General features: G+C 37.6%; 1 protein-coding gene across 8 annotated transcripts; it reads right to left on the bottom strand.

The window, feature by feature from the left end:
• Positions 1–102: 102 nt before the first annotated feature.
• LOC101900664 (dynein heavy chain, cytoplasmic) lies at positions 103–22,507 on the bottom strand. 8 transcript variants are annotated; one of them, XM_020036325.2, is made up of 21 exons: positions 22,138–22,507; positions 20,768–21,342; positions 19,673–20,707; positions 19,207–19,610; positions 19,042–19,147; positions 18,407–18,445; positions 18,024–18,179; positions 17,037–17,961; positions 16,411–16,975; positions 14,965–16,354; positions 14,785–14,907; positions 13,667–14,719; positions 13,136–13,162; positions 12,154–12,935; positions 11,717–12,090; positions 10,278–11,661; positions 9,488–10,212; positions 9,163–9,358; positions 4,199–4,316; positions 499–4,106; positions 103–430 (listed from the first exon to the last, which is right to left on the bottom strand). In XM_020036325.2, the coding sequence occupies exons 1-21, from the start codon at positions 22,379–22,381 to the stop codon at positions 265–267; spliced, it is 13,995 nt and encodes a 4,664-aa protein (XP_019891884.1). In that variant the 5' UTR covers positions 22,382–22,507; the 3' UTR covers positions 103–264. The 8 variants fall into 8 exon arrangements, with proteins under 8 accessions (XP_019891884.1, XP_019891883.1, XP_005182291.1 ...); XM_020036324.2 differs by lacking the exon at positions 9,163–9,358 and adding an exon at positions 4,787–4,985 and having other exon boundaries at positions 22,138–22,506; XM_005182234.4 differs by lacking the exon at positions 13,136–13,162.
• Positions 22,508–23,577: the final 1,070 nt, after the last annotated feature.

Here is a 23,577-nt window from a genome sequence, read left to right as displayed (position 1 = left end):
AAACAACATCTATACTATAAATACAGAGTTGCTTTGCGCATGTCCGAATTATCCTTTTGTCAAACGACCTCATAAAAAATTGCAGTAAATTTAAAATGCGAGTTTTATTATTCTGAATAATCATAATTGGATTAATAAGTTTTATTAGATAATTAAATAGTATTTTATAATTCACTTCTTTATTAATTGAATAAGTATTTTTATATTGTTAAGAGATGCATACTGCTTGAAATTGGACTGACTTCGTTTAGACTTAAATTGCTTTTAATTCAATGCGGTTGAAGTCAATACTGCAACACCACGCTCATAGAAACTGTGAGGATCTTGGCCAGCAGCAACTGCCATATCAATAGTGAAAAGCAATTCCGAACGGGTTGAATTCAAATATACCGGTAATGTTAGTTTGCTTATACGGTGTTCACTTGAAATCCTAGAAAAAAACAGGGGGAAACATCCATCATTTAGGTGCTACTCTAATTAATTTAGGGAAATACTTACTTAACCCACTTCAAGACAGTCAATGGTAAATCCATCATAATAGTGGTGGCCAACAACAATTCATTGTTCTTGCAATGGGCTCCTTGTAATTTCAAACCAGTTACGCCGAAACTGCTATCCTTGGTCTCGGTGTTTACGCCAGTTTCAGTTATGGTCACTTCCAGAGCGAGTTCTTCTAAAGACCAGCTATTAGCCTGGGCTACACATTGACGTGTAGCTGTAATATAAGCTTCAGGATTTAACAAGCCACCCAACCATACGGGGAATCCTTGCAGCTCCTTGGCTCCAGCTTGTGATACAAGTTGTGACACCTTTTGCAATTGCTGTATACGATTGCTGAAATCTGTAATCCACTGGATTACTGTGCAGCCAGCTGGCACAGTGTACCGCTTCCAGCCCTTGGGTATTATACCCTTGACCAATTCCGACAACATGGAACGATGGTGATTGGTTTGTTTCTTTTCTCCTTGACAAATCAAAACGACATCCTGTAGATCAGATATGACTGTCTGTAGCAATTTAGCACCCATGGTGACTTCACGTTCGAAGTAACGGTAAAGAGGATCTTTAATATTTTCCACAGTTCTCTTAAGAGTTTGCAAATTTTTAGGCAACAGATCCAACCAAGCTGTAGCTGACTTGTGAAGAATTTTCATCCACGAAGGTCGGCCGTCTTCTCGCTGTGCTGCAGCGGCAACCGCTGCTTGTTCATTAGTTTCTTCAACAGTATAAGCTGGTTCATCGTCGTCCTCCAGTTGCTGCATTTTCAAAAGTTTGCTAATCAAATCAGTACCACGTGTGGTGAGCAAAACCTTTTCAGCGTTGTTAGGTAGACCTAACCAGGATGGTGTTTGACGGTCGGTAAGATTTTCAATCCATTTAAGGAAATGATCTCTGCGAGTGCCGTCGGGCATGGTGATGTGTCGTTGGCCACCGGAAGCGCCATCTACATTGGCGACTAAAGCGAAATCGGCTTCGAACGAACGTGCTGTGAACAACTTCTTCAAGAATGACTGCAGCAAACGTTGATCGAAGTCATTGTCGATTTTACCGCCATATATAGACTGAGAAAGGAGAGTGACCAAGGCATCCCAAGGAATCTTCTCGGGTGGTAAATTGGTGCGACCCATGGCTGTACTATCGATCCAAGTATCCAAGGTGTCGCAAGCTACTCTCAAATCGCTCTCATTGAACTCGTACTTCTTGGCCCAGCCCAAAGGCACGTAACGCAAACGTTCTTGAACAATGGCATGGAACCAAGCCAAAAGGAAGTACAAGCGTGCCCTCTCACTGGGTGTTTTCATCATACGTGCTGCAGGCACTGTAGAGAAGGTTCTCAACAAATTGGCACGAATGCCTGGTGGTGGTTCGAAGACAAAGATTCTACCAGCTCTAAGCAGATTGACTGGTACCTTTGGATTAATTTCCATGGTTAAGAATAAACGGAAACCGGAGTGAGGTTGCAGTGAATGCATTTTCTTTTCCAATTGTACCAACCATTGTGGTGCTAAATGAACGTTCTTCAGCATTACCCATTTACCGCTCTTACAGGCCATATTTATAGCCGATTCAGCTTGGTTGAAGCCCTCAGCCGAGCCAATGGCAATACTTGAAATTTGTTTGTTCAACTCAGCAGCCAAATCATCAACGCGTCCAGAAGCATCGAAACCTGGTACCGAGCACAACAAGGCTGGCGTATTACTGTTCAATTGTTTATCCACAACAGCTGCAAAGTCCAACTCATCTTCGGCCGTCTGCATAAAGTCTGAGCCCAAAACAGCATTGACAACATTATGAGCAGCTGCAATTACACGATCTGGCCTAAAGGCTTGAATCAATAACAGCTGATGTACTGAAGTTGCTATTGGGCTTAGAGCCTTGGATTCATCCCACAACAGTGGAACACATTGTTCAGGTGAACTTTGTTGCAACCAAGCGCCTAATTCTGGAATGGTGCTAAGCTTTTCAACTAATTTACGGAATATTGGCACTCGTGTGGCCAAACGATTAACACCATCGATTTGCTCCGCAGTCAGACCTTCAACAGGTGTGGGATTAGCCATTAAACCTTCCTTGCTTCTCAAGAAGAAATTGAATTCCGAGTCCAAGTTCATTTCCGACGTGCCCTTAAGATGAATCTTACACATCAGCAATGCGAATGTCAAACGATCGTTATGCAGCATACCACGGGCAACTCGGTCGTAACAAACTTGGAAGAGATCACGCGTAATTATGCCCAAACGCTCAGCATTGTCTGTCTTGCCGTCCAATTTCTTGTTATTGTACAAAACCGTAGAGAAAATGTCCAAAAACATTTTCAATGAATATTGATATAGGAAGTGGACTTGATTCAAACTGTCCATTGTGAAGTAGATGTTACTGCAAGCGACAGATAGTGGGAGATATTGTTGAGACACAGTCTCAATTTCTGCAATGACCTTATCGGTTTCGTCCACCTTTTGATTGATGTCGTATGCTTCTTTCTTCAGTGTCTCCAGGGTGGCAATAACAGAGTCATCATCCAAAATTTTGCCCTTTGCATCGTTCAAGGCCTGCAGCAAACTCTTTTCCAACTGTCGCAGTCGCAAACGGAACTCACCTTGAAGTTTCAACAAATCAGAACGTTTCTCATCGATATCTGGTCTTTCGGCCTTGAGAACTTGGTTCAGACATTGCGACTGCAATGAACTTCTGGTAACAGTGAAATTGACGAAAGTAACACGAGAACATATATCCGGAGGGAATTCCACAGTTGGATCACGGGTTGAAAGGAATATGACAAACGATGGTGACAAATCGATATCTTGATCACCCAGGGTAATCAAAACACGACCGCCACTACGTCTCAATTCACGATTTAATACCGGGTTCAAAATAGGATCATAATTTTCAACGTCTTGTACCAATAGTGGATTACCGAAACGTAGAGCAGATTCCAAATTCTTACGGAATGAGTCGTCCAAGAAACTGGTCTTGGTAATCTTTTTGCCTGCATATTCGTTAAGTAAGAAAGTGGTAGCCTGACCTGAAGGATCGATAATCAAAGGATATCTATTGAACCTCTTGAGCATAATGGCATTCTCGGTGCACAAATCATCGGTGGGCAAAGCATTGGCTTGCCATCTTAAACGTTCATCGGGATTAGACAAGTATTCGGTGCGAGCAATGTCCGCACGATATTGTATGTTAGCCGCTTGCAAGTGTTGACTCCATGTGGTAAAGAGATTTGTTCTGTAGTGTTGGTCAAAGTAACCTCCATATGCAATGAAAGCAGCCGACAGCAAAACGTCACCAATAATGGTAGACATTTGAGATTTGAACGTTTCACTGGTACTCTCCCAACGTTCACGTTCAATATTTAAGCTCTTAAGCAGAGCTATGGAGCGATCCACCTTGGCTTGCACATTCTCCAAATCGGTTTTAATGGCCTGGGCCTGTGAAATCAATTGAGCATATTCTTCTTTGTATGCAGCAATACTTTGCTCCAATTGTTCAACCAAAGCTTTGGTTTCATCAGCGTTGGCTTTGTTAATGGCAGCCTGTTCTTCAAGTGAACGCAACTCATCACGCAAAGGTTCGACACGCTTCAACATATCAGCATACTCAATCTGTAGACATTTTTAAAAGGTATAGATCAGATATTCGAATTATCATTCCATTTAGTGATAATTTTGAATTACAAAATAAGCACGTTACATACCTGAGCAATGGCCCATTTAACCATAGGTCCACAAGCCAACGAAGCACGATTAACCTTTTCAAAGTTATAATCGGGATTGCTTAGGTACTTCGATTTCATTTTCTCGCGTACTTCATCGCTAAATATTAAAAATAGTACATTATTAGATTTTCTTCAATGTTGAAAAATTAAACAAAATGGAACAGACATGCAAAAGTGGTGAAATGCAAAAGCAAAGAGCACAAAAAACCAAAGCCATTTCAACCAATTCAAATTAAACAAAAATAAATAAAAAATCTACAGATTAGTAAAATTATATGCAAAAGAATCGAATATTGTTAAACCATAAGGGAGGAACAAACGTAAAATTTGCAAAAACTAAAAAGTATAACACTACGTGGAATGCAGGATTGTGTCAAACAACTCAAATGATACCATACTCCATGTTGTATGGGTGTATCATTATTATCTTTAATGTCCCATTAACATCAACAACAGTAAAAAAAACATAACAAAAGAAGGACGAATTGAAAAAAAAACAACAACAGGAACAACAAGAAATCCATAAACGTTTGAAATATAAGAAAGATAGAAACATTTCATGCTTACGTTATCATTTCAGTACTGAAGTTAGAGACAATTGAATTTATGAAATTTTCACGCATAATAACGGCGCGAATCGACTTCCAATCGGTTGCATTCTCGCCCAGTAATAAACAGATCGATTCAAGGGCCAATTTCACCACGGAGGGTGGATTTGCCATTGTTCTCACTTCAACAAGTTGTTGTTTGCGTATAGATTTCACAGCTACATTTTTTTGTTCGCACAATTGGAATGGATTGTAAGTAGACATTGTATAAGAAAGGTTAGTATGTAGTCTTTTGTTTCAATTAAAATATATACACTAAAACAATTTTCTGCCTGCCTTATAATACTCTAAACTTAATGTAACATTTTCTTACTTCAGTAGAGGGTAGTTTTTTTTTAAATTTATTTTGCTTTAATTCGGTGTGTTTGACACGAGAATCATTGAAAATACTATTTAATGGATAAGGATTGATGTAAGAAATTCTGTTTTATTTATGGTTGAAAACAGAATCTTATCGATCCCTACAGTTTATTATTCATATAACATAGTACGTATTTTATTCACTAAATGCATTCCTTACATTAATATATATTCTAATACATAAGACGATATTAAAAAAAAAACGCACATTACGAGATCATACTTTAGAATACTTAATATTAAGCAGTATTTTTTTATTTGATGAAGTCAAATGTAATGTTTGTGTTGAATTAAAAGATAATCCTGAATCTGGTATATATTTTCAATACTCTATTCAATCTTACAAACGTACTGTGTGATGATGATTGGTGGTTGGCACGCAGTACAATGGTTGTGTTAATTGGTAACCTGAGGTAAACCTTTAAAAAAAAATTTTCGGAAACATAATGCCGATACCATTGTATATTTTTGCCGGATAGTGTGTACCGCTTACTATCCCAAATCAATAAATTATTGAAAAATCTAACTAGGGCCTTTTACACACGCATAATTGTGGGATACTATTATATGGCCACCACTCCAAAGTTAAAAAAATTAAAATTTAGACTTCAAAATGTAGAATTTCAGAAGGTATGGATATGTGCAGGCTATACTACATAATGGACCTATACAGAACAAATTTTACAGAAAGGGTTTATGTACTCGCCAAATGACCACTGATCTGTTATAAAATCCGCCTAAGCCCGAAAAGGTATTTAAAACCCGAAGGTGCCGATGTATTGGGTAGCGGAGTTGTATTAAACTTCTGTTGCGGAAAGAGATTTTACATCCTCAAACATTCAAAATATATGTGGGCTATATCTAAAAAAAAAACCTAGAATAATATTAGCCTGACTTTGTTCAATTTTCAGCCCCTTACCTTTGTTGAAAATAATTTGAGAAATATACATAGACTTTTTTGGCTTGTCTTTTTTCAGAAAGTAAGTTCTTAATTTAAACTAGGTCACCACAATTCGTTGTTCTTGCATGAAAAAAAGCCAGCCGATGACATGAGCCAGAAAAAATCCAGACAAAAATTCTTGTATTTGTAGCCTGAATATTTTTTAAGAATATTATTCATGTTGAATTTTGGAGAAGCAGAAATGTATTGTTCAAATATAGGTATCAAGCTAGCTGTATTTGGGGGAAGTATTGTACACCTTCCATACATTCAGACAAGATCAATAATTGAATTTGTTCATCAATGCAACTCTGGTATTAATCCGAAAAAATATTGTACATTTTGTAATAAAATATTAATTTTTATGTAAATGTAATCTACATGAAACCAGTAAGGAAAAGTCAAAAGTCGGGCGGGGCCCGACCTACACCACTATGCATATTTAGTAGATATCCTGTAACCAAAGTATTTATTTGAAGTAGATCATACCACCTATCAACATTTGGTTATAGAGCAGTTATTGTTTGGTTTCAGAGGGAACTAATATATGGGAGGCATATTCAATTCTATATTTTAATCTATATCAAATAATATTGCTATAGAGTGCATGAGAGAAGGATTGTATTTAAAAAATATATATCGGAACCGAGTTCCACAAAATGGAAACGTACTTTCCGAAATTCACTCCATTTGGGCTGATATTAGCTTAAAATGGTATTAAGGATATATGGGAGCTATTTCCAAATCTTAGCCGTTCTCGATAAAATTTGGCAAAGGTATTTCTGAGCTCTATAAGATATCTGGTATCAAATATCATTGTTGTCAAATTCTTATTACGAATGTGAGGGACTTAAACACCAATTCGGATGAAACATAAATGTGGGAGCAATAGCTATATCTGAACCAATTTTCACTAATATTTTTGGCCTTAAAGGCTTTCATTACATGAATGAACTGAAATAAATAAAATAAATTTGATGTACTTGCTTCTAGACTGAATTCGGTCGGATGTGCCAAAATTCAGATAATTTGGACTGATATTGGCCATTTGGTGCACAATTAACCCGAAATCGGTTGAAGATATATATGGGAGCATAGCTATATCTGAACTGATTTTCTCCAAATTTGATGTACTTGCTTCTAGACCGAATTCGGTGGAATGTACCAAAATTCAGGCCATTAGGATTTATATTGGACATTTGGTGCACAATTAACCCGAAATCGGTTGAAGATATATGGGAGCTATATCTAAATAAACAATTTCAATAGGGTTCGTCCTTGTGCCAAACAAATAATATTTGGAAAAGTTCATCTCAATCGGATAATAAATGTGACCTGCATTTTGTTCACAAGAATACATGGACAGACGGATGGACGAACGGACAGACAGACATGCATAAATCGCCTCAGGAAAGTGATTTTATGAAGATGCTCAAAAGTAACTATGGGTCTATCTCGGTTCCTCCTCTCTATTACAAACAACGGCATAATACCTTTAACACTATCTGATGTAGGGTACAATTAGACTCTGCAATAGTGTCTTCTTCCGTCAAATATACAAATAAGTCAGGTAGCAGATTGTTTTGAATTGTTTTCGATCTCCAATCCATATCTGTTAACTATTACTTTCGGCCTACACCAGAATAGAATTATATTATTTCTGGACGCATTCACCAAGACTTTGATTGAAGGCTTATGCATGTCATAATTAACATGAATACATATGTTTCGATTTATTTACAGTTTGTCTACCATGTACTTTATAGCCGTTTCTACATATAGAATAACGATAATCAATCAGTTAAAAGTGGAATTATAAACTATTTTTTAACGTGTCGTCTATGCTTTCCTAACTGAATATAACAATTCCACCACACACAAAGTAACTAAAAATTACGTAGAAAGTCGATCAAGAAGTATTAGGTTCATTGGGAAACTTTCATAAGATAAGAAAATAATTGTATTCTCTGAGATATAAATTAAATTATGCTAGTAATGTTTAACGTCGCCTTGTTTATATCTATCAGGAAAGTCTATTCAAAGTATAAAGGAACAACCTACAACAATTGAGTCTATTTCAGATGCGTTAGGAGGACAGGGACATTCTTAAATTAAAATACCTAAAATAAGCAATTTCATAATATTTCAAACGTTTTCATCAATATTTACAGGGAACTCCATGAAAAATAATTTATTAATTTCATTTTGAAACTATTTAAAACCGAAAATTGCTACTGCGTCGGAATCGATTTCCGTTACTCTCTCTTATATGTTATATATCAAATATTATCATATGGGAAATGTTAAATGTGTTTAATTTTTACAACGTTATTACACGGTATGTTTGCTGACGTGGACTTGGCTTATTTGGCCAATACGGCCGTACTAAGAATTTTACCATAGTGCGAAAGTTGAAGTTTTTTGTATGGAACGTCGAATTTGAATTTGGCTGTTCAAAAGCGCGAGACACCTACACATCGCCTGGCTCTTGACATTTTCACTTCAAACTTATTTCATACAAATAGTAGTATTGAATATTATTATAAAACAAAAAAAATATAGCTAAACATAAACTGTAATATTAGCTAGATAATATGGGTATTAAGACTTCAGTGCACGGCATTTGCATTGGCATAAGTTGGTGATTGGTGTCTCATATAAATAAAATGACGGGTTGGAAAGTGAAAAGGTGGGCGGGGATAAAAACTTCTATGGGGACAATATGTAAAGTGGCCACGTTTTAAATTCGTATTTAATAAATTAGCAACAAAGAATGTTAAAAAATATATATATGTACAGCCTAGCCAAATGAAAATATAAATATTCAGTTTAAAGTTTTGCATTTTAGACAAAGACGTTAATTTTGAATACAGGATGAATTAGCAAAGAATGGGGTCATTTAAATGGTTAAGGCAAATAGGTCTTTGATTTAGAATGAGTTGTGAAACGAGATTAGGACGATATAAACATGGATGTGGATATATGTATGTATACTAGTAGTTATATATGTATTGTAGATTATAAACGGGTCGTACGTGATATTTTCGGTTTTGAAATTGACAATAGATGATATAAAGGTTTCTCTAACAATAATGCCGCGCATTGTCTTCCAGTCGGGTGCATTCTCATTGAGTAGCTCGCACACCGATTCCAAGGCTAACTTAACAGGTGGCGGTGGATTTGCCATGGTACGTATTTCAGCCAATTGTTTCTTTTTAATGCCGCTAACAGCTAAAGATTCATTCGTAAAATTTAAATTAAACTTAGGCATTAGGTTTATAGACTTAATTTTAACTTAGAATGTTTTAAAACTAATTCTAAAATAGGATATATGGTGAAAATTGAAATCTGAAAACATACCTTGTTGTGCGTCAATAACGGCCGGTTCTACTTGAGCCAAATCAGCCACGACATATTTACGTTTCTCCTCTACCTTAATGTTCTGCTCAGCCAGCTTGTTCTGCAATTCCTGCGATTGTTTTTTCTTGTTTTCGGCCTCTTGTTGATCTTTGAACATTTGCTTGAGTTTAGCATTGGCGGCTTCATTCTTAGCCTGCAATTCTTGCTTCTTAACAGCCAATGACTTTTGCATCTCCTCTACTTGTTCCACTGTCTCAGCAATTTTGTTCAAACCCACATTCAAATGTAATTGTTGCTCTTCTAAGTCGCTACGTTTCTCATTGTACAGCTTAACAAAGTGATGAATAAAGTCCAAATAGTGGCGTGGAGTAACGGCCATTGTGCGACCACCTCGCTTAGCCAAACGGGCATTGGCTTGGTGAAGTGTTTGATGTACATAGACACAACTATTAATGACGGCATCGCGATGAGTTGGTTGCGATGGCACCAGAGGACATACTGATGGGAAAAAGTCAGGTGGTGTCCAAGCTGGTTTCTCCAAATCAACACGAGTGGTAAATTCTTTGCCAACTTGGAAGAGAGCTGAATCTGACCAGTCACCGAACCAGTTAAGTACACAACGATTGAACAAAGCAGGTGATGTAGCTGCCCGATCTTTCAGACCATCAGTAGAAGGATTCATGGTGAAGACAACATGCAAGTTGCGCATGACCTGTTGTGTAAACCTAAAAAACACAGTCGACGATAATTTTCGTCTTATGGAAATAAAGAAGCAATAAGTCGTACTAACCATTTGTATAATTCGTCGCTCGAATCCAACATCAAGCCTTCTCTTTGGGCTCCTTCTTTACACTGAGTCATCAATGTAGTATATTCATCGCCTTCGAACAGACCAGGAACTTCCCCGTTGGCCAACAAAGTGTTCATTCGTTCCAAAAAGCCGGAATCCAAGACGTTCGATTCATCCAAAATGAAAGCAATTTTTTCATCTCTGCAGCCAGATCGACGCAAGACTGAACGTAAATCTTCATCGAAATCTTCGCCAGTGTATTTATTGTGGACCTTGATTTGGAAGATGGACAAACCATTCATCCAGGCCACAAAACGTGATAGAGTAGTCTTGCCTGCACCAGAAACACCGATAAGCAAAAGATGGCCCTGAGGTTGACGGAAAATACGATCGATACGCAAAACATGCTCCAAAACTTCATCAAATAGGACCAAAGGAACATCCAGTTCTTCTTCGTAGAATACCTTAAGCCTGGCTCGTACGTAGTCACGCAATTCTTCGCGATTGACAGGCATGTAGTCCTTTGAGAGCCAATTGCTATACAAAATAGGACGAGCCAAGGCCTCCTCGGAATTGATCCCAGGGAAATGTTTCAAGGCGACAGTGTCAATATTTTCATTGGTCCACCTACGTTCCGATTCTTCGACCAATCGATCTTGGAAGAGTCGCAATGCTTCATGAGCCCAAATGCGTACCAAACCCTCAACCGGTAGAGAATCCAAAGGACGAATAGCCTCGCAGATACCACGAACCCAGCGGGTCATTTCACGGGGCGAGTAAACATAATGCGGCTGCATGTCCTGTGTAAAACGATCTTGGGAAGCCAGGTAGAATTCTACCATGGCATTTGTCAAGGGTTCAGCGTATCCTCGAAGTGTTGGCATTAGACGCAACATGGCCCTTGAGAAAGTTCCATAAATCTGTTTCAAAGAGGTCTCTCCAGGATAATCGACGTAAATAATAGGTACATGGCGCAAGAAGCGATGCGACAAAGGTTTGCGGCCAGGATCTGTGGGAGGATTACAGGCTCCCACAAACTGTATGCGTTCCAAAGATACCCAAGCCTGATCACTGGCACGATAAAAGCCCTTATGTTCAACCAATTGTCTCAAGAAGGAAATAACACGTTGAGTGCCATACGAATCCATATCCGGCAAATTAATTTCATCGCAGAACAAAACCAACCACTTGCCAATTTGCACTGGTGACAATACCACACCGTTTGGAGTTTTACGATATTCGCAATAATGATCAAATGTTTTAAGTAGGAGCTCGGGGGTTGTGGCTGACGAGAAGTTCAAGCCAACCACCTCCATATCGGGTAAAGCTCTCAAAGCTGAGAACAAAGTCATTGTCTTACCAGAACCAGGAGGACCGCACAAAACTAGGGGAGTGACAAAATTTATTTATAGGAACCTTTCAAAGTTAAAATAACCTACCCAAAGGCTTGTGTTCTGCCAACCAAGTGTAGAGCAAAGACTCATGACGAACAGTATCCAAGGTGGGTACCACAATATCCGGCGAAGCAACTTTATGGGTCTCAACTTCAATAACAGGTACCTTATTGGACCATGGAACCCATTCTCCATTAATGCTGACCTCATAATCAATAATTGGCACACCAGTCGATCCCGGCAGTGGTACAGTAGTAACACTACGTACAAAATCGCCCAAATCAGTGCGTACTTTAAGCTTAGAATCGCCAGCGAATGACCAAAGAACTGAATAAATTAGGGATTTAGTAATATATTGTTCCAACTGATCATTGGAGCACGGGAAATCTGGATGTGTAGCGTTATAGTTCAATATATTTCTATAATATAAGAGGTCATTGTTATGTATGTTGGTCAAGAAAAGGAGCAAGTGTGCACATTACCTGGCGGCCTGGTTCAGCATCGAGAACAAGGAGCTCAATGCCCTTAAACGTGTAAAGTCCATTATATGTTCTTGCTCATTGGCAGCATATTCCAAACTGCGTACAACAACACCATCAGCTGAGAAATATGGTTGCAGCAACATTGCAATATCCCGCTGTACCTGCAGCGATGGCGATACTTCATCCTCTTTGTCCTTGGTTGGTTGAGAAATACCAACAAAGTCATCATCAGTATCTTCCAAAGGTATTGAACGTAGACGCAGCAAGTAGTTTTCGAATATCATCTCAGTTGAAAGAACGTCTTCAGAGAACCAAACCATGCCACAACGTGATACTGTGGCCAAAGTGGCATATTTCAAATCCTGTACCTCGAACATAATGCGTACATTTGGTGGCAACGACAAACGTTCACCATTTGGCAATGTCAACAATTTGTTGTCATCCAACACTGAGTTCAAATTTTCAACCCATTCCGGATCAACATCACCATCGAAAATAATCCATTGACGTTTATTAATTTCGCCACGTACATTGTCAATGATTTTACGCAAGATGTGGGTGAAAAGACCATCGGTCCATTCACGAGTATTTGGATCCAATACACCATACAGAGCTTCCTTAGATATAGCCTTGGGATCAATGACATGGGCAACACCTTCAATGCCCTCAAAACGCTCCAATGCCTTGAGCAGTGTCCGCCAAGCTGTTGATTTTCCGGATCCAGAAGGGCCCACCATCATTAAACCATGATTGAGACGGGAAATTTGGTATAATTGTAAGACCTATATTTGGATTTCAATTGAAAGAAAAATACAATTAGAAACTAATCATCGACCAGGGAAACATACGGGAATCACAATGAAAGCATTATCAACAAGTCTAAATCGAGTTGGGAATATTAGTTGTTTTCACATTTATGATTTAAACTTGTTCTCTACAATATTTACAGCTGTTATGAATAAGAACTTAGAAAATTTCTTACTTTATCAACCCAAGTTTCACCAAATCCCTTTTTTCATACATTGTTTTCATTATCATTTGTTAAAGCAAATTTGTTCATTAATTTACAGTTGGTTATTGTGCAAGTATTTTTCATATTTTTAAGATTTTGTAAGAGAAATTTGAAATTAATAAGGAAGAAATTTAATACAAATATTTTAAAAATATGTCAAATAAAATAAAAATATATATTTTATGTTCGTGTTCTAAATATGTATAATGAAGTGAAAGAAATCCTTAATTTGCTTTTTAAGAATTTGATAAAGGCATATGATAGTAAATTACCCTAAAACTTTTGAAATCACAATTACATTATTTTTTAAATAAAGAAAAAATCCTAGTTTTTATTTTTTGAATAATGGGAGATTGAAATCCAAAACTAATTTGATATCTTTTTATAATATATGTGTGCCAAATATAGTTTGTGATCGTAACTAATCACATCCTTTATCAAACCAGATAAAATGAATATTATTTCCCATTGGTTGCATTTCGGCAAAAACAAACAACCTACCTTTTCCATCCAAGCAGCACCTTGTTCATCGCCCTCGCCACAAACCAAGTAATCTTCTTGGCATACTTTACGAATTTCTTCCTTTAAGCCCTTCATTTCGGCACGAGTATAGCCAACATTGGGGAATACATCACTCAATAGAGAGAACAGCAATGGAATATCTTCGGCCACCAATTTCGGAACCATTGTCTCGCATACCGATTGTATAAGTATTTCCTGTTCTGGTAGATTTTCAGCTACCGAAGCTTCATCGATATTTTCTTCACCTCGTTGTTTAAGCGTTTCTTTTATCTTTTGAATGCGATCACGTTTTACATTACCAGCCGAAATAAGAACTGACTTCAGAGCACGCAAACCGAAGTCGTAGTGAGATTGATTTGATAATTGTTCATCGCAGAGTTTAAAGAACGGTACAATTTTGCAGGCCAATTTCTCTGCCGAGCGGAAACCTTGCGAGAACAACATGACTTCAGCAATTAATTGGCGATCAGGTTTGGTCATAGCCAATGAACGGAACAATTTCTTCAAATTATCTGGCAAATTGGAACGACCAGCATATCCAGGGTTCATTGTTATGAATATAGCCATATCCGTAGAGACACGTACTTGTTTGCCCACCAATTCAACCGTAATGCTCTCCTTGTTGCTATCGGTTTCGTATTTAAGAGCTTCTTGTATTGTTTGGATTTGTTGTGAACACGCGGAGAGCATACGTTCCTCCAAACGATTGAATTCATCGAAGCAACCCCAGGCGCCAACTTGACATAGACCAACAAAAATACGACCCATTGCCTGGAAATCGAATGTTTCATCGCAATTGAATACCAGCACAAAACGACCCAGCTGGTTGCCCAAAGCTTTAACGGACTCGGTTTTGCCGGTACCAGCAGGACCGAAGGGAGAACCACCCAAGCGAGATTCCAAAGCTTGAGTCATGGTTAAATAACAACGATCGGTAAGAGGAGTCTGCACCAGACGATCCTGTACACCCAAGTATTCAAAACCGTAGTAGAAACGTGCGTTGGCCATATGAATAGTGAGCTGTTGGAGAACCTGTTTGACGAAAGAATTAACGTAAAATATAACTTGACAGACCAAATGAAAATAATTTAACTTACCACAGTCTGCCTGGGATCAAAATAGAACCTCATTTCGGTTAGCCATTGGAATGATTTTGGATGAGTAACGCCATTGGTTATTAAACGTCTAGTGACAGTACGTTTGTGTACAAATTCATTAATCTAAACAAAAACAACATTTTCAACTAATTATTTTAACTTTGTCTCTTTTGTACATACCAAGTGTTCCAACTTCTTTCTGCGCAATGGTGGTTGTTCCTGTAACACAGAATCGGCCAGCACATTCAATGTTGATTCAACAGTTCCTAAAACGCGTTGCAAAGGTTTAGTTGAATTCGTTTCAGAAGCCTGTTGCAGAGCGGCCTCGACATCTTCAGACCACAAAATTTGGGCAGCCAAAACTACAATTTGAGCTTGGTATTTGTCGCACCATTCCATATATTTTTGGGGATCAATTTGTCCTTCACGGAATTGTTTGATATCTTGCACGGCCTGGGCCAAAAATGAAGCAAGTGTGAAACGCATTTGTTTCTCAACCAATGTTAACCATTCATTAATCTTGGGATGTTCCACAGTGGATACGGGATTAATAAAACGAACTTCTTCGCCTTCACGTGAAGCTATACCCAATATAACAGTGTTATCTTCATTCAATATGATAGCAGCAATACCAGCAAACATTTTCTTGAAATGTTTTTGCAAACGGGCAATATTTTTGCTATTGCCAATAATCTCCAATAAATCTTCGTCACCGACAAAGTAGAACCGTGGGAATGAAGTACGTTCTCTTTCCAAGTATTCACCCAAAGCCTTTTGGATTTTGCCCAACAGATCTGCCAGTCGTTCAAGCGATCTTTGAACAGCTGGTATATTCAAAACATCCATAACCTTCGGAGATTTGGCCACCTTTTTCATAAGACCCAGGAACTCGGAGCTGATGCTTTGGAATCTTGAGGTTTCTTGAGGCAATAAAGACTTGATATCTGCACTACCCGAGAATATTCCTTCGAGGTACACCCATCTACGTTGTACGTCAATCCAAACATCAAACAAAGCATTAATGCGATTCAACTTCTCTTCCCAGGTTAGAGTTTCTTCTTCGAAAACTTTGTAGAAAGGTGACAGCTTCATGGCAGCCACAGAATTGATGTGTTCTTTCACCTTATTGAACAAGTCGTCCCATCCGCGTATAATGCGGCATTTATTTTGATAGTTGATCAAATCCAATTCGTAACTTTGCCAGGTGTCACGGACCTGCTTCAAGAATTCTTCCAAAGCCATTTCTCCTTGGGCAACACGCATGATATCTTTTACGATATTTTCATTCTTTTGCAAGTTCACATCCCAAACCTGACCCAAGGTAAGATCAGAGATAACCCAGTTTACACGCAACTCTTTTGTAAGTTGTTTCCAGTGACGTTCCTTGAGAGCATCCGATTTAAGTTCCACAATCAACATGTTGACCTTAATATAGCTCTGAATAAGCTTCTTGACATATTCGTATGATTCGTACATACGCAAACGAGCCGGCAATTCTTTTAGTTGCGACATCAGTGCCTCCAATTGTTGACGGAGCTTGCGTGGTTGTACAGACAACCATGGTTTTTCGCTATTGAAAGGATAAGGTTAATTACAAGCTTTACATTTTTACCAAACAAAACGTACCGAGTCTCATCAATCTGTGTCCAGACCTTCGATAATTCACTCCAAACACCACGTAAATCTTGCAATTCTTCTAAAGCGACATTCATTCTTTCTGAGCTGTTATTGGCCACAGCAGATTCTTGTAATTCCAATGCTTCCTTGGCCTTGGCGACGTTATCACGTTCTTCCTTCAAACGAGAGTATTTACTTTCGAACAATTGCAATTGTTGAAGTGCATCATCGGGGCGAATCTTTCCACCAGTAGGCTTATTGTCTTCCCAATCCTTGAGGAAATCAAGAGTACGTGTCTCAACCGCTTTGTCTTCTGCCACAATTTTAGCCTGCAAACTTGCCACCTGAGTTTGAATGGCAGTGTCTTTGCGTTTGATGATTTCATTGAAAGCTGACCATTCACCCTCAATGTTATCGACATGCAACCAACTGTTGGGGAATTGGAAGCGTTGACGCTCCAAAATTCGTTGGGCTTCACGGAACACTTCAACTTGTTTGTCCCAGACAAGCATTTCTTTTTTAAGCGACTGCACGTACGTGATAAAGCTTACAGCATCAGTAGTACTGGCAGCCTCTGTAAAAAATATATGGAAATGTTAAATTTTCAAAAATTCTTACTTTTGTATATCTCTTACCAATGCTTTGCATTTCCAGATCAGTTCTGGACTTCGAAACCTTGGCATGGAATGTGGTCATTTCATTGCCCAATAATGAACCAAATTTACCCAACGCTTCCTTATGCCACGAGTCATACTTCAATGTCACCTTGCCCTGCACCTTGGCATAGTCGATTATGATAGGACCGTATGCCCGGCGAGTATCAGAAGTGTCGAATGTGGTACGTGACTTCTTAATATCATTCAAACACTTTATCCATAGATTGACATCTTCACCCAAGCGACCATACAAAGTATCGGCTTGTAAATCCCACAATGATTGATAGCGTAACCATTCATCGACATAGTTACGTACTTCGCCAATTTTACTTTCAATGGCATCATAGGCCATTTCCAATACCTTGCATTCCGGCAACTTAGTTAGCAAATTGCGATAAGTTTGCAATACAGGCTTATCCAAACCGACTTGATAGCGAGAACTTTGCAAACGCACTTGAGAAGTAACAATAGCCTCCCAAGCGAACAATTGCTGCATAATTTGGAATCTGGCCTCCTCAATAGATGGATACAAATACATCTGTTGATTAGTAATACGTATTTCATGAACGGCATTTTGAATTTGGGGTTCACCGCCAAGTTTATGAGTTGGCTGAGCTGGGGCATCCGTGTCCATAGAAAGATCTACTTCCTTCTTGTTGCCTGTCAGGGATTCAGTCCAAGCTTGTATACCGGCCTGTAGACGTAAAGCCAATTTCTTTTCGACCTCTTCATCGAGGCGTTGGACCCAAACACTCAGGTTTGAATATTGGCGTAGAGATAAATCATCAACAGCATGTTGGATTTTCGAAAGAATTTCCCCAAAGGTAGCAGCGCTATAGGGACAAGTCTCCAACGAACGTACATCGACATCCAATTGCTCTTCGATATCCAAAAGGTCTTCAACCTGCGACGAAACAAAAAGCAATATTACCAAGGGAGTTTTGTAAAATGTTTACTGCCAGTTACCTTTTCCTGGAATAGTGTTACACACTCCGATAGGCGCAATACATATGGATCCAATTTGTAAGATTCCCACACTAATCCAATGCCTTCAGAAATCAAATTGAGAACATCTTTACGCAAACCGGCTACCAGTGGCACAATACTGGCACGATCATCAATCTATTTTATTATTAATTGAAAACAATAAGACATTAACAAATGTTCAATTTAATTTTTTCTAGGTAATATCTTTTAAGAGTGTAAAATATGAAAAAGCATGCCGTTTTTAATATAAAATAGAACGTTACACTTCTATGATGTATAAATATAAAATTAGGACACACTGATAACCAACAATTTCATCAAAACATATTTTTTAAGTTTAACAAATCTTTTTTAATTACTACCTTGAAGACAGAATTTTGTGCTAAACTCCTATTATTTAGCTGCATGTAAATAAGAAGGATTGTTTGTTTGGTTTGAAGGTAATATGGAGGAGCATTAATTTAATATGATCAATCATGTGTATTAATGAAAAATAGATATATTTCACATGAAATTCAAAATATCAAAATAAAATAAAAAAAAAAATTAAAAATTTCAAATGGACTGTCCAAAATAACTGTCCATTTTTGTTTGGAAAAACTTTAGCTAGAGGTCACCTCTGTTTTCAGTTTTTGAATTTCAAATGAAATATCTCTAGAAATGAGTAATAATGGTGTAGAAGAAACAATTATGCAATAAGCTATATGCTGCCTTTATTGAAAGGTACATGCTCGATTGGTGTTTATAAAAAATATAAATAATAGTATTACATTTTGTTTAACATAAATGTTTGTGATAACAAAAATGTGTTAGAGTAGATATGTTGTAAAAAGGAAATAAATTATCCGACATAAACAGAAACAAAGGTTAAGCAATAATTTCCATAACTTGTGCGCAAATTACATTCGTGTTTAACAAATGTAATTTAGAAAATAACTAATTAAAGCTGATTAACCTTTGTTATCACATTTAATTTATTAAACTATCAAAACCTTACCTTTTCCAAAGTACGTTCATAGGTGCGAACACTTTCAATCAATGATATAGCATATGGATAAATTTGATTTGCCTGATGGGCCTTGTTGACAATGGCAAGGGGAACTCTGAAAAATAAATGACAAACATAAGATTTTAATTTACAACACCCGAAGTACAAACATACCGGAAACTCAAATTCTTGATATTACGAACTTCCTTGGACAAGGTAATTATTTCGGGCAAAAAATTAACACGTAGTTTTAAAATATTTCCCTTTCCGGAACGAGAACGGGCAGAATCAATGGTGAATATACGCCCGGTACTGCCAAAGTTACGCTCTTGTACTTTTCGTGCCCATTCTTGAAAGACTTCATCGATATTTAGTTTAGCACGGAAACTATCGCCATCAGCCTTAAGTTTTTGTCCTTCAATGTGGGATTCCCAACCTTTACCCAAAACATCTTCAACACGTTTTAAATACATGGTAAGTTGATTGTTGATCTGGCGAGCCCAAATGATGGAACCTGCCACCGGGGGCAAATCACGTACAGTAGAAAGACGACAGCTCTTTGACTGAGGGTACTGAACCTATAATTATGGACAACAGAGTTAAGACAATAAAATCCTCAAAAATAAGAAATGAATCTTACTTTGAATTTCTCATGTAAAGCTTCGATGTCATCCTTCACTCTTTGAATAAGTTGAGTTTGATATTCTCGTATTGCTCCTCTAATATGAGGCCGTACGAATAGGGCGTTGAATCGCGAGAAAATTCGGAACATTTCATTGGCATTTTTGGCCGTGCCCAATTGATCACGCAAGTGAGCAGTTATGCGCGTTTCAACACGATCGATACGTTCTTCATAACGTTTCACAGCGGCTTCCCAAGCCTCTGAACCCTCCTTGGAAATATCCAAACAATCCACCTCCTTCACATTCTCATACGCCAAATTGACTTCTTCAATTGCATTGGCATCATCGGCTTCCAAGCTGTAAGGTTGCTTTGTCTCACCCGCATTACTTTCGTTTTGCTGTTGTTGTTTAGTGGGACGCAAAACACGCAAAATGACCGTGCGCAATTGTTCGTGTTGGCGTCTGAATTTGCGCATATGCTCCATGCGGGTTTGTAGCTTCTTATGAGCTGGCGATACACGCCACACCATTTTTAAATGCTCATCGCGTTTCTTTTTGACAATATCACGTAGCAATCCTTGTAGCTTATCATACTCGTCGTCCCAACAACTGAATATTTCAAAACATTGATTCATTACACGCTCGAATTCATCGAACGGAATATGCATAAGACGACGGGTACCCAAAACTTTCAGCAGTTGTTGGGACAAATCGCGAGATATTGCCTCGATAAGCTTAAGACAACGCTGAATGGGATAACGAGTGTTTCGTACTTTGCGCAAGTGAGAGAAAATCTGCTGCACAGCAGGACGAATCTTCTCCAATTCAGTGGCAGAAAGAAGATCGTTTATAGGGAAGTCCTTCATTAAAGGATTATAATCAGCAACCATGGCCAATGCCTGCTTAAGGCCAGTGTCAGTATCAAACGACACGGTTGCATGGAAACGTTTGCCATGCTTGAGAATGTCCAAAGTCAGAGCAACTTCAGGGCTTTCGCGCTTCTCTTGGATACGATAAAGAGCACGCTCTAAATTTAACCAGAATGAAATTTCCTAAACAAAAAAAAGATACTTGTTAACTGATGTGTGAAGTATTATTAACAATAAACTTACCTGCAAAGCCGTGCCCGATGAAGGATCACGATCAAGTTTAGTTACTTTCTTGATCTCCTTAATCCAGCGGTTAACGCCATTTTGCAGTTGATTCAAAAATGACGAATCCTCCACCTTATCACCAAAATCGGCCACTTTGGCTTTGCGATTTTCATCTGCACATTTACGTATGACAGCATTGACGGTATTATGGGCTGTCAAAGTAATTTCCGGTATGTCAATGTTCTGCTGCAAATGCAACAAGCCCATTTCCAGCTCAGCCAACTTCTTTTCCACAGATGGTGCCATTTTGTCACCATCACGATCAGCACGGCCAGATTCTTTGACATATGACTTGAAATAAGGTGCCAAAGATTTACTAATGAAAGCGTGTAAAGTTTCGTATGGTGAACCATCCGAAAAATTGATGAGACGCAATTGGGAATGTATAGATTTGTCGGCTTCGATGACTGTACCGCGTTTAATACAAGCCAACGAGGCCATACGACTGTTGGTAAAATGAACATCATTGCTGATTTGATAGGTGACAAATTCCTTCTCTTCCTCACCCTCAGCTGGTTGCTCATTTTCGTCCTCTGTTAAAGAAAAATAAAAATAGGTTCGTTGAAAAAAATTCAAAAATAAAATTATAAATATAATATTCAAGAAATTTAGATTGAATTCTTTGAAATAATTATTAATATAAATGTATTTTTGGAATAGGTATGTAATTATTGTAATTATTTTTTTTTTATTTTGACCACCATATTTTTTCTGAAATAGGGCAATAAACGAATAGTACATTTAAGGTTGACCTACAGTCTGATAACTTCGCGTTTAATGAAAACAACAACAAATAACAAGAATTACTTGTCGTAAAATCTTTAGATCGATGTTAATACATAAGTAAATAAATAAGTACCAAAATAGATAAATAATAACATAACGATACGATTAAGTCCCTCAACTTCCAATCTACAATGCGACTAGTTTGTCAATCCAATTGTTTGTAAACAAACACTAAACAGCTGTTCTTTATTTATACCGGTCCGGTTTTGCAACATTTCAATTTTGCGAAAGTAATAGAATTGCTACCGTACGGAATTGTAATAGAGCACATAGTATGACTCATCAACTAAAAAATGACGTCAATTTTCAGAAAACCTGCCACTATATCGATTTTTCTAATTGGTAATTGTTAAAATATATATATTTCTTTCCACAAAAGGATTAAAGACATAAAATGTTGGAAGAGTTCCATCGATTCCAACAGGAAAAAACTGAAGAATTTAATGCAAAAACCACTTGACGCCATTTTAGACAACCACAAAAAAACTTTGGGCGTCACCACTTTAAGACATCCCGTTAACATATAACCAACAAATTCATACCTTTCAAACAATTCCTTTGAATATACAAAGCCTGGACCTGAGGATCCGATAAGAATTTTTTAATTTTATCCTGGTTATCTGGATCCTCTAAAGCCACATTTAGAGCCGGTGGCACCACATCCTCCTCCGGCAATAAGATTGTGACGGCTTTGCGTATATAATTGGCGAATGCTCCATAATCCACAATGGTAACATTTTGAACCGCCTCCACCGAAGTATCGGGATTTTCCAAGGAATCACCCATGAAAATTTAGTTGTTTTTGATGAATTTGTTGTTGGTTACACACAATAACTTTTTTAATTTGCAATTTTTCTGCGGAGCGTCGATTGAACACGTCCGCACTTGGTTGTGAAAATCAATCGACTGTGCAGAAAAATAATTTCGTGCTACCAGATCGAAATGTAATTTTATGTGATAGAAAAAATTGTAGTTTTTCATAATGAATGAAGTTACATTATTTTAAAAGAACATTTGATAAAGTGTGTTATATTCCGTAAAATTTATTGTCAGACTTAAAATTCAATGGATTTAAACGATTCTCTGTATTTTTTATGATTTCAGGGTAACTAAAAATATGTGTATTTTATAAAAGCATACATTACAATCTGGCAACATTTATTGACTATATGGATGCAGATGTTGGTATCACTGCTTGGCATAAGGTTTGTTTGTTTACTTTTCCAGTGAGAATTTCCATCCCCAGCATTTACAAAAGACACGTCGAAGAGTGTATATTTGTAAAAAGAGCAAAATTTGCCTGTACAAGACTGGCGTCTAGACAATTGTAAGAACGATAATAAAAGATAGAATAATGCTAAGTTCATATCGACCACTATTTAATAAATATCTACATAATTCCCAACACAAAATTTGTGCAGCGAACCAAAATTTTTATTCTTAGTTTTATTCAAATCACTTTGAGAACTAAGGTGAAATATGTGCCATCCCTAATAAATGATAATAAATTTATCAAAAAAATAAATTATGACATTTGAAATTGAAAAATAGAAAAATTTAATGCAATTATAAAAAGGTTCAAGAAGACTGAAAATTATGAAAGAAAATGACTATGCTAAATTGCATATGTACATTAAAATCAAAGGAAATGTCGTCCACGATTTGAAATTTCCACAGAAACAAATTTCACTTTTTTCAAAATTTTTGTATCGATTTTATTTTGCAAATCAGTGCTTAAAAACAGAACAGTACCAAAATGTATTAAAAATATCAACATTTACACAAAAAGTTCAAACTTTGAATGAAAATTGTAATATTAATGATATAACAAGTTAAAAAATATCAGTCGGTTTTGCCGACAGATGTGCACTATCAGCCAATGTTCGATTATTTAACCCTCTGTGGAGTGGGTTCCGAAGGAATGGGCCAATATTGTCTATTGGGCCGAAAATATTGGACGTGGCGTGCTGACATAAATGTTA

Source organism: Musca domestica, unplaced genomic scaffold (assembly GCF_030504385.1).
Source record: "Musca domestica strain aabys unplaced genomic scaffold, Musca_domestica.polishedcontigs.V.1.1 29, whole genome shotgun sequence".
In the NCBI taxonomy this organism is placed as follows: domain Eukaryota; kingdom Metazoa; phylum Arthropoda; class Insecta; order Diptera; family Muscidae; genus Musca; species Musca domestica.
Note: the sequence above shows the minus strand (reverse complement) of the source record. Positions and strands in the feature narration are given on the sequence as shown.